Here is a 12,601-nt window from a genome sequence, read left to right on the forward strand (position 1 = left end):
CAATCGCTTTGCGTTCGCATTTGGAAAAATTCATTTTTTACCGGCGACGGGAGCGAATACCAGTGTGCAGTACAGTAAGTGTTAAATAAATGTGGCAACCGTAAAAGTTTCGAAGCGCCGGATCATTTGCTGCTGTACGGCATTCTAACTGGGATAGTAGTACAACTGTATTTCATGTCTGCGGGAACCGTTGTAACCATTGGAGGCCTGGTGGCGGCCACAGTACTTTTTGTGATAACCATATTGTTGTGTACGTGTCGTCTCTATCACTACTGTCCGAAGCGAAAAAAAAGCCAAAGGCTTTTGCCTGGTGGAAATACCTCAAATTCGCGTTCAGAAGAATCCATTTGGACATAGGAATAGAATGGACATTTGAATATCAACAACAGCGTTGGATAAAGAAATCGGTAGTTTATGTTTGAAAATGCACTTTGTACGAACAGAATATAGAGAAATACGTAGAATGGCACTTTCGGGTAAAGAAAGACGCAAAAAACATTACTATTGGTCGAAAAGAAACATTTACGAACAACCAACTTAAAGACTCGGGAAAACATTCAGCAAAGAAACAATTCATTTTATCAAACAGTGCCAGAATAAAATGGCGTTCAGTCAGTTTAAAATGACGCTGGCAGAACAAGAACCACGTCTTGACTCTGTAGGTTTAAACTTTAAAAGCACAATTCAATAGCCATCATCTCACACGGTGTCACTGTCTATTAAAATAAGTGAGATATGTTTAACCAAAATGGAGCCAATCAAAATTTCGCTGTTACTCTCAAAAAGACGAACAATCAACATGGCATCGAACTGTAGCGAAATCCTTAATATTATGTATGTTGGTCATTTTTACATCGCAGAAACTTTTATGTTTGAGTGTCTAATAAAATTTTTAGATAACCTGTCTGCCATATCAAAATGTGTTTTCTTAAGTAGAGGTTTACCGATACCAACGAAAAAACGTAGATACTGATATTCCGATGATATATAACTGTCATCTTGATTGTGCGGGACAGATGAGATAAAATGACTGTCTGTGACTGCGAACTATATTTACAGTGAGCATTATTTCAGCGCGGCATGGCATAAGAAATTGATAATTGTGATTCAGATGCATAAATGACGTGTCTCCAGAATCGCTATTAAATGTTTAAATGACTTGAATTAATTGCTTTGCAACTTACCTATTTTGCTGACCATTAGGCATTCTTTATCAAAAATCGGCCGTGCGCCTTGAAGCCAGTAGCGGTGCTATTGTTTTTTAAACAAGCCGCCGTTTTACGTTTGTTTGAATGAAATACAATACCCATAAAGCACATCGAGTTTAATGAGCTTATACGATAATTCTATACTCACTTTGTTGCCCGATTCGCCCTCTGTGCTGAAAAACTTATAATCTAAGCAATTTATTGACAGTGCGACTTATGGTAACTAAAATAATGGTGGTACGTATGAAAAGGCCCACTCTCATCAACAGATTATGGGCGGTTTTCGCTGCGTAATCGGTTTAATTATTATCGTATCAAATACCCACCGTTTAAGCTTCAAAAATAAGTACGGTTAACCTAGAAATTCATTTATTGTGTGATAGTACATTTTACGTATCGAGGAGAAAACATTATGGCGTCATGATTATAAGTATAATCATGTTGCAGATTAAAATGTAAATAACCGTAAATATTGCGGGCTCAAATTATTACGAAGTATTGACGTGAAATTAGTAGCCCAATGCGGCTAAAAAGTTGCAGAGAAAAGATTTAGGGAGTCATGCACGAACAGAATGCTCACCAAGTCCCCGTGCGTTCTCATACGTCGTACAAAAGACTTATAGCTGGACAAAATGACTTATCCGCGTTTTGCAAGTGTTTGTGGCTTATGCTTCCACCTTCATCGGCCTAAATGGTTTCGCCTATGATTCCTGATTGTGATCTCATAATACTCACGCGCGTTGCTTCATAACACGGTTCGTTGTCGTCTTTCCCCGGCATTGACGTTGGCATGGCGAGGTTTTATTTGTCCGTCGGTCATTCAGAATCAATACCTGTAATTTTTAAGGAGTGAATTATTTATGAATCAACTATGAAATGCTTCGTGATTAGGGAGCTACACTGTCAGGTGGGAATTTTATTATATTAATATTTATTTCAGTAGTCTTTAGGGTACCGGTAGCATTTTGGCAGTGGAGTTCTGGTTTGTGTCTGCTTATTCCAATTATCGGCAGGAACTGTAATTACAGTACTGTAGTTATGACATGTGTTTATTCACCTGAGTTTAGTTCTATTCCATTTTGCTGAACTAATATTTTTATGCGTTATTTTGTCGGTACATTGGGCGTTGCAAATTCATCATGTCGTAAATTGCACATTCTTGCATTTCCACCTTGACAAGTGCGTTCATTTATATAATAATATCACTTTAGATCTCAACCTGTTCGCGTATTTTTTTTCTCGAGTGATAACTCAGCTTATATAAAGCTGATTATCCTTTTCAAAATTGCATCCTGCTGTGGACGCCGAACAGCCGCTCTAATTTTGGCGTCTCCAGTTAGTTACTCTAAGTTTCTAATAAGCGATGCAGCTTTTCAGTTATACTCAACTTTTCGTCGCCATCTACTATATTTTTGAGTTATGGTATCTACCGGCTTGGAGCTGGCATAAATTATTGAATGAGAACATTTAATGACTTTAGCCTTTCTCCCAATCCCGGTATCTGAAATGTCATTATTTAATTTTCTTCGCAGATACGTGGGATGTTAGACTGCTTAGTACTGTACGTCATATCTGCGCACTTCAAGATTTCCCCGAAAACAAAACCCAGCATGAATTTTAAAAATGATTTCAATTAAAGCCCTTCCCTTAAAATACGACCTAGTCAATAGCGCAAGCTTTTTTGACCTAAGACAGGGATGGCGAACCACTGACCCGCACCGCGTTTTTTCGGTGTACCGCCAAGGCACGAATGAAATAAAAACATACTAACTTGCAGGTGATAAAAATTGATAAAACCGGCTTCCAACAAAGTTAACAGTACATAAGTTAACTACATAATGTAACGTCATTTGGGCAGCCAGACCTGCGAACGCTCAAATTCAAATTTCCGGATCGGTATGGTAATTTTCAGAACTCCCAATCTTGGACGCACGTGTTCACCCCTGTATACCTTTAAGCAGCTATTGGCTGTGATATCGTTTATGACAAAACAATCAATTTGATCTGTTCATTACTCGCAACGTCTTGTTACAGCGTTCATTCACATGAACCAAAAAGGCACTGCAGACTGTTTAGGCCTTTGGGTATACGAAAACTAGATGCTACTTTGCATTCATTAGTTTCTCGCCTACAATGTCGTGGAGAAAACAAAATCTGTTAGACTCAAAATGAGGACCTAGAAATCTGAAATAACAATGGGGCAGTGTGAAAGTATACCCTAATGTGGTTGAAAGCCAATCGAGAAATATACCTCTATTAGAGTGGAATTACCTCTAAACTCTTTTGCGCGCAAAATAATTTGCCGCATCATTCTAAACGTTCTTGGGTAATTCATATGCGTGTTTTTGTACACGAATTTCATAAAACCGAGTGTCATAAACAATCCAGTAGTCTCTGGTAGAAGTGCTGCATAAATAAAGCCCAAAACTACACAACACCAACCGAAGCTTATAATATTTAAAAAGATAGGATGCAGCAGCAAGTTTCTTATAGATACTAACATTGATTAAGTGACCAGCAGTCTTCTGTTCCGTGATTAAAATATAATTTTTGACCCATTCGTCGAAAAAGGGCCGCCATCCCTGACCTAGGGAAATCTTTCCTACTTGTTTTGATTAACTAATAATCTACGTTTAGCAGGTAATTTAAATAAAAACGTGTTATTTATAAGTAAATGAATATCGGTCTTCATTTTTTGTATATTTGAAAATCTCGTATTTCTCTACTTTGTAATTTTGTATTCGATAAATGAAAATAAAAGATCCCCCAAAAATGCCTTAGTATTAATTTTCAAAAGATAATTGAAATAAGACACTGTCTTATTTTCGGAGAAACACGGTAGTAAAAATCCCTCCGTTATAAGCTCAAAGTAGTCGTTTGCCAAAAGATTCAAATAACAACAGCCATTCACACACGATATTCAAGCATGTAGTCCGGCAGATAAGGGGACCTTTTTGGCCCAAGTTTGATTTCAGACATAAATTTTTTTGTATTTGTGATTATTCATCTTGGGGTCATTGCCCATCAATTCTACATGGGCGTGGAGTTTGCACCCTTGAGCACTTTTTTTTACGGCTCGATATTTGTATTAGTGTTTTTTTGTCAAACATATGCATCATAATGACGCACAACCTGAACCATAACCTGTTACAATACTATGTTCAGGTTGTGCGCAATCTTGGTGCACAAACTACGCAAGCACCAAATTTACTAAGAAATAAAATCGATAACTTTTAGGTATTTGTTGAGCCCAGCTATGGGTCGCGACCCATATACAGTATATGGAAATACTGTCGAAACATACGCGTAAAATAAAGAGTACAATTTCAAAATACCCGCTTTTGTTGCAATTAACAATACAAGCCTGCTAATGCAGTCGCCAGTCTGGTTCAAGAGGATATACACCGGGTAGAGAACAGTCAATTATTTGTTAGCGAGAATTGTTATGCAGCGGTATGATCACGACGACGCAGTGAAAGATAATGATATCACGAGAACAAGAATGAGAAAATTGCTACATTTTGTAGTATATCCCTGGGAAAGAATGTAGTTCATTCTTATGTTCCATGCCAATGCTTTTCAAACTACCAAAGACTCTCAACACTTTTGCTTCTTCTCTTCTATAAAAATGCATTGTTATTATATATTCGCATTTCCATCTGTTTGTTCGTGCTCCCAGATAACCGATCAGCGCTTCCAAGGAGAACGGGGTCCCCTTTTAAGAAACCCTGTCATAAACTAAAAGAGGCAACCGTGCTTCTCTTGCCTGTTGTCATGCTATACTCACTTTGTTGCCCGATTCGCCCTCTGTGCTGAAAAACTTATAATCTAAGCAATTTATTGACAGTGCGACTTATGGTAACTAAAATAATGGTGGTACGTATGAAAAGGCCCACTCTCATCAACAGATTATGGGCGGTTTTCGCTGCGTAATCGGTTTAATTATTATCGTATCAAATACCCACCGTTTAAGCTTCAAAAATAAGTACGGTTAACCTAGAAATTCATTTATTGTGTGATAGTACATTTTACGTATCGAGGAGAAAACATTATGGCGTCATGATTATAAGTATAATCATGTTGCAGATTAAAATGTAAATAACCGTAAATATTGCGGGCTCAAATTATTACGAAGTATTGACGTGAAATTAGTAGCCCAATGCGGCTAAAAAGTTGCAGAGAAAAGATTTAGGGAGTCATGCACGAACAGAATGCTCACCAAGTCCCCGTGCGTTCTCATACGTCGTACAAAAGACTTATAGCTGGACAAAATGACTTATCCGCTTTTTGCAAGTGTTTGTGGCTTATGCTTCCACCTTCATCGGCCTAAATGGTTTCGCCTATGATTCCTGATTGTGATCTCATAATACTCACGCGCGTTGCTTCATAACACGGTTCGTTGTCGTCTTTCCCCGGCATTGACGTTGGCATGGCGAGGTTTTATTTGTCCGTCGGTCATTCAGAATCAATACCTGTAATTTTTAAGGAGTGAATTATTTATGAATCAACTATGAAATGCTTCGTGATTAGGGAGCTACACTGTCAGGTGGGAATTTTATTATATTAATATTTATTTCAGTAGTCTTTAGGGTACCGGTAGCATTTTGGCAGTGGAGTTCTGGTTTGTGTCTGCTTATTCCAATTATCGGCAGGAACTGTAATTACAGTACTGTAGTTATGACATGTGTTTATTCACCTGAGTTTAGTTCTATTCCATTTTGCTAAACTAATATTTTTATGCGTTATTTTGTCGGTACATTGGGCGTTGCAAATTCATCATGTCGTAAATTGCACATTCTTGCATTTCCACCTTGACAAGTGCGTTCATTTATATAATAATATCACTTTAGATCTCAACCTGTTCGCGTATTTTTTTTCTCGAGTGATAACTCAGCTTATATAAAGCTGATTATCCTTTTCAAAATTGCATCCTGCTGTGGACGCCGAACAGCCGCTCTAATTTTGGCGTCTCCAGTTAGTTACTCTAAGTTTCTAATAAGCGATGCAGCTTTTCAGTTATACTCAACTTTTCGTCGCCATCTACTATATTTTTGAGTTATGGTATCTACCGGCTTGGAGCTGGCATAAATTATTGAATGAGAACATTTAATGACTTTAGCCTTTCTCCCAATCCCGGTATCTGAAATGTCATTATTTAATTTTCTTCGCAGATACGTGGGATGTTAGACTGCTTAGTACTGTACGTCATATCTGCGCACTTCAAGATTTCCCCGAAAACAAAACCTAGCATGAATTTTAAAAATGATTTCAATTAAAGCCCTTCCCTTAAAATACGACCTAGTCAATAGCGCAAGCTTTTTTGACCTAAGACAGGGATGGCGAACCACTGACCCGCACCGCGTTTTTTCGGTGTACCGCCAAGGCACGAATGAAATAAAAACATACTAACTTGCAGGTGATAAAAATTGATAAAACCGGCTTCCAATAAAGTTAACAGTACATAAGTTAACTACATAATGTAACGTCCTTTGGGCAGCCAGACCTGCGAACGCTCAAATTCAAATTTCCGGATCGGTATGGTAATTTTCAGAACTCCCAATCTTGGACGCACGTGTTCACCCCTGTATACCTTTAAGCAGCTATTGGCTGTGATATCGTTTATGACAAAACAATCAATTTGATCTGTTCATTACTCGCAACGTCTTGTTACAGCGTTCATTCACATGAACCAAAAAGGCACTGCAGACTGTTTAGGCCTTTGGGTATACGAAAACTAGATGCTACTTTGCATTCATTAGTTTCTCGCCTACAATGTCGTGGAGAAAACAAAATCTGTTAGACTCAAAATGAGGACCTAGAAATCTGAAATAACAATGGGGCAGTGTGAAAGTATACCCTAATGTGGTTGAAAGCCAATCGAGAAATATACCTCTATTAGAGTGGAATTACTGTCCCTGAAATTCAGCTACAACAAAAATCTCACGAAAACGGATTTTTAAATTTTATGATATTCTTAATATTCTCAACAATGAATGATATACGGGTGGTAAAATGCCAAGTTATTCTAACAACATGATCATGTTTTGCAATTTACAACCAATATTTCGTATGTAACTTTGTTTGACAGAGCCCCAAGAGCTCTAACTACAAATATCAAAAATGTGAGGCCAAAATAGTCACACTACAACATTGTCAAATGTGCTGTATTTACGATAGATAACAGGTTTACCAAAAAGAATTACATGAAAAATGGTAAAATAAAGATCAATTCAGCAATATCTAAATGGTGATATGCATCTGTTGATGATTTCATGTGTTTGTTTCGGAAGTTTAACAACAGAATTAATTGTGGTTGTTGGGGATGTTTTAAAAAAGGTTGCATGGAAAAAATTTTTCACAAGATGTCAAGGTTTGATAGTAGTAGAGAAGTAGAAAAAATACTCCCATGTTTTTTTTTTCATTTGATAACCACGCCACAGAACTTCCCCGATAGGTATACGCAGCAATTGTGAGAGGCAGAAATGCCAAGATGGGATTTCATTGCATGACAAACCAATGTTATATTAGCAATTCTAATATATATTCGCGCATTCCCATCTGAACAGCGTGGAAAAGATTATACCCATCTACACACTTTAAGAACTATGTCAGATGAGCGTCATATTATCGAATATCAGTAAAGGAATAGTGCAATGGGAAAAGACATATAAGGCGAGACTTTCAGTAGTATGCAATCAAATAATCTTATTGTAGAATATATATATATATATTTAAATACATTTCGTCACGCCAACTGCAGTCCGACACTTTTTGTCTCTGGCTGAGCTGAGATACCAATTGGCACTCATGTAAACTGGTAAGACTGTGAGAAGCACGTGATGGAGCAGATACTAAGAGTATCCATCCCCCAGCTGTCATTTGAGTGGGTACTGCTGTTTTTATTGCAGATGTTACTTTTTTTTTTGTATTAAAGATTTACTGGCATCCCCAATTTAAGGATGTTGGAAACCAACACGCAATATTACAAAACTTATTTTCAACACGCGGTTTGAATGAATGAAAAAGCTGAAACTAGTATTCTTTAGAACAGCATACAAATTCTATGAAATGAAATCATACACAAAAGCTCGTCAAAAACCTATAGCTCAATAATCAAGTGGAATTTGATGCATGTGCGCAAAAATGTGCGCGTTATTACGTACAACCGAAGCACGCAGGAAAATGTGTGTGATGTTCTAGTATTCGAAACGTTTTACGCAACTATGTTGGCATAACAGGTGCACATCTCGGTTTCGCATACGCATACCTTCTATCTCCACAAGGATATATTAATTTTGCCAAAGTCAATTCAGCACTGAAAGGTTGCGGTTCTTCCAAAAGAAAACACGTTACACATCTTTAGATACCAGTGGATGGTTTTACATGGCCTTATTCGGAGTGAAAGACTAGGTCAAATATTCCAATCCAATTCAACTAATAAAATATTTCCCAAGTCCCTAAGCTTAAACTAGGAAAACGAAATGCCAAATGTAGTTTGAAGAGCGCAATAGAAAGTGGCTGGATGCTGTCTATGGATCTTGGCTTGTATTAGTGAAATAAACTACCATTTATTCTACTGAAATTGAATTTCTGACATTGTAAGGAGATTCAATGTTACTATGTATGCAAAACTAAACCATGTAGTTATGAAATAATTGTTTTTAACAAAAAGGCGCTCCTGAAGTATTCGTACCAAGATGGCGCACAACCTGAACATTGTATGTTTACCAGGTTAGGGTTCAGGATGTGCGTCATCTTGGACCGAATACTTTAAATCCACTTAAAAAAATTTCTCAACATTATATACTCCACACCCACCTGGGTATCATTATATATGTCATATACATTATATCTAAACAATAAAAAAAACTTTATGTCCCAAAACAATGTTAAGGCCCGATTCTGCCGGACTAATACGTTGTCAACTAATAATATGAGGATTATAAACGAACTAATTCTTAAACTATTAGAAGTACATGAAAATAATATCATAGTTTGAATCAGGGGTGTGATACATTTAATACAGGAGGGCCAGATACAAATAGCTGGGTGAAACCGTGGGCCGCACATTTACCTAACATAGGCTTTCTAGTAGATGCAGGCACAAAATTTTGATTATTATGAGTTGTTCTCTTCGCACAAGCTAGCTGTTAGAGGATTGTAACGCCATAGGCATAGATAAAGACTCAGGTATAGGCTTTGCAACGCAAAGGGATTGGAATTACTCGCACGTACCAGATTAAACTAAATTAAAAACTTGTTTCCCGGGCTACACGTCACTCAGAATTGACACGTCTCCGCGGGTTTTACACCCCTGATGTAAATCATAAAAAAAAACAGCTATATAGAGGAGTGCTGAGAATTTTTGTTATTGGCCACGAATCAGGAATGTTCGGGGAGCACTGTGCACTATAGTACAGTGGTTTTCAAATTTTTATTTTATTGGAGGGGGGGGGGGTCTTCAGGAAACTTTATGCAATAGTCAAGGGGTCACCAAACTTTTTGGACCGCGGGACAGGTATGACCCAAACTGTGTTGAAGCGGGCCGGACAAATATATTTGTCAATGCAATTGAATAAATTCACAAAAGCTGGGAAATCCATTGAATTTATTCAACAATTTGAATTCGATATTTCTGGAGCTTGAATATTGAATTCTATATCGCCGAATATAGATCAAGAGCATCATACCAAAACAAATATACAAGTTTTCCTTCTCTATGTTTCTCTTTCAACAATGAGTTAGCTTGTAGATCCTTAATCTACAGTTGCAGTTCATCTGGCACGTTATCTGTGCAACAATCAAAGGGGTTCTGGAACAGACAAATGTCGTTTTCAATTCTGTCAACATCTGAGAGAAAAATGCTTGCCCAAGTCCTGGACAATCTTTTTCTGAAATTCCAATTCACTTGTCCAACATATTCAGCGCTAAATACTTGAAAAGAGTGAATATGTTAGAAGTCTCCTCTTTCAAGTTGTGCTTCAACCCAAGACAGCTTTCTTCGAAATGCTTTGGTGATTCTGTAGAGATCACAGATAAGATTGTCCTTCCCTTGTAGTTTTAAGTCCAATTCATTCATGTAAGAAGTGATGTCAACTAAAAATGACAATTTTGATAGTCATGCAAGATCTGACAGCTGTGGATCAGCTCTATTCTTTTCAATAAGAAACTGCTCTATTTCTCTTCTGAGCTTGTAAAAACGAGACAGGACTCTGCCACAGCTGAGCCATCTCACAGCTGTGTGGTAAGGTAAGTCACTGAAATCAGAATCAATGTCTTCAAAGAATCCCTGGAACTGGCGATGATTAAGACCATGACTTCGAATAAAGTTGACCACAGCTGTGACAGGTTTCAGCACACAAGAAACATCGAGGTCTTTTCCACAAAGTGCTTGTTGATGTATAATGCAGTGTATAACCAGACGTTTAGGAAGTTGAAGATCTTCCAGCTGTTTGTGAATCTGCCCTACCAAACCCTTCATCACTTCTGCCATGTTTTTCCTTCCATCAACTGTAACACATCGAAGTTGGTTCCACTGAAGATTATAGTCTTGTAAAGTTTTCTGCACCTCCTTGAAAATGTCTTCTCCAATCGCTGTGCCATGCATGCTACAAACGGATACCAACTCTTCTGTAATATTGAGCTTGGTATCAACACCGCGGATGAAGATTAGCAGCTGCGATGTACTTGAGACATCTGTCGACTCGTCCAGTGCCAATGAATACCACAAAAAGTTCTTTACTTTGTCACGGATCTGTTGCTTTACATTTGCTCCGAGTTCTTCTACTTTCCTAACAACTGAAGACGGTGATAAGCTTCTACCTGTGAAGAGATTGACTTTCTCAGGACACAAATAATTTACTGCTTCCAATATGCAGTATTTAATGAAGGCCCCATCAGTAAATGGTTTTTCCCGCTCTACCAACTTTGTCACTATTTTGTGACTCGCGTGATTCACCGTTTCATTTTCCGCAAACTTCTTCGTGAATAGTTTCCTCAGAGATTCTAAACTACGTCTCGTGGACTCATATTTATCACTGCGCATCTTTCCAGTATATTTAGAATATATTGAGAGATGTTTAGTTTCATAGTGACGACGAACATTATATCCCTTTTTACGGCAACAATGTCATTACATATTAGACATATAGCATTTTGATCATTTGATTTTATAAAGAAATATTTCTCTCCCCATTCATTATTGAAAATACGACATTCTGCATCTATCTTTCTCTTTTTAGTGGCAATGATGACTGGTGAAAAAAAATATATACTATTGAGCAGTACGTGGGAGATTACAGTACTTTTTGCCCAACATGCACGTTCGACGTTCATTTTAGCATGAGAACGTACACAGCAACAGTTTCGCCGAAAGCACGCGCCACGAGTGTAAGAGTGCATCCTTCGCAGAATACGATGCGTACCGGTTGAGAATTTTACCCAATTTTACCACAGCTATTTCTAGACTATTTTTTGATTACTGCACTAAAACTACAACTCCTAAGCTGGCAAAATGATGATTGGCTTATTTGATTCATACTCAAATTTCCGAAACAAAACCATAAACTAACGAATAGCATTCAAAATCGCGAAAACGAGGTATTGTTTACAACCACACTGAAAATCTGTCTGAGTGACAAAAGCGTTGACGATTGCGAAATGGCCTATTGTTACGTCACGTTTTGCATCTTGCTGACTGGCCAATGTTACGAAATAACAAGGAAGTAGAAGCTCGAGGAATCATCCCTTGGAAAAAAACTTTTTTTGCCATTTTTTCGTGTTATTGCGTGCCGGATGATAGGTCGCCGCGGGCAGTAGTTTGGTGACCCCTGCAATAGTCTAATTCTCTCATACCAAAAATATGCGATTAAGAATAAAATTAAAACACTCATGTTCGGATTTTTTATAATAAAATACAAAATGTTAAAGAATTAAATTTATTCTTCTAAAAAAACTTATTAAAGGATGATCATGAGCCTGGTGTCTCTCTTTGCGATTGGATCGTGTTTTGACAGACAGAAGAATTGTAGGAACTATATTATATAAAAATAACCTAATGTTGTTAACACAAAATGCCTATAGTGTAGCAAGTTTAATAATAGTTGCAAACCAAATAGGTATTTGGTTACATTTACACAAACCAACATATATCAATATATCACTAGCCAAGTGACTCCCGTAATATTTGTACCTGGAATTATGGCTTAACCTGGTACACATACTACGTTCCGGTGTCCGCCATCTTGGTTCACATACTACGGGAGCGCCTCCATATTAATTTTCGGATTTGAATGGAAACTTGCGGAAACCCTGGTCTGCACTGACGGAATCCTGGTTAAAAACCACCACCCTAATGCAGTGGTTCTCAGCCTATTTTTCAAGCGACCCAATTT

At 37.7% G+C, this 12,601-nt stretch overlaps 1 protein-coding gene across 1 annotated transcript; it reads right to left on the reverse strand.

The window, feature by feature from the left end:
* Positions 1-10,326: 10,326 nt before the first annotated feature.
* On the reverse strand, positions 10,327-11,253 carry LOC120340375 (general transcription factor II-I repeat domain-containing protein 2A-like). Its single transcript, XM_039408617.2, has one exon. The coding sequence runs from the start codon at positions 11,251-11,253 to the stop codon at positions 10,327-10,329; it is 927 nt and encodes a 308-aa protein (XP_039264551.2).
* Positions 11,254-12,601: the final 1,348 nt, after the last annotated feature.

The sequence above is a fragment of the Styela clava genome, chromosome 14, assembly GCF_964204865.1.
Source record: "Styela clava chromosome 14, kaStyClav1.hap1.2, whole genome shotgun sequence".
In the NCBI taxonomy this organism is placed as follows: Eukaryota; Metazoa; Chordata; class Ascidiacea; order Stolidobranchia; family Styelidae; genus Styela; species Styela clava.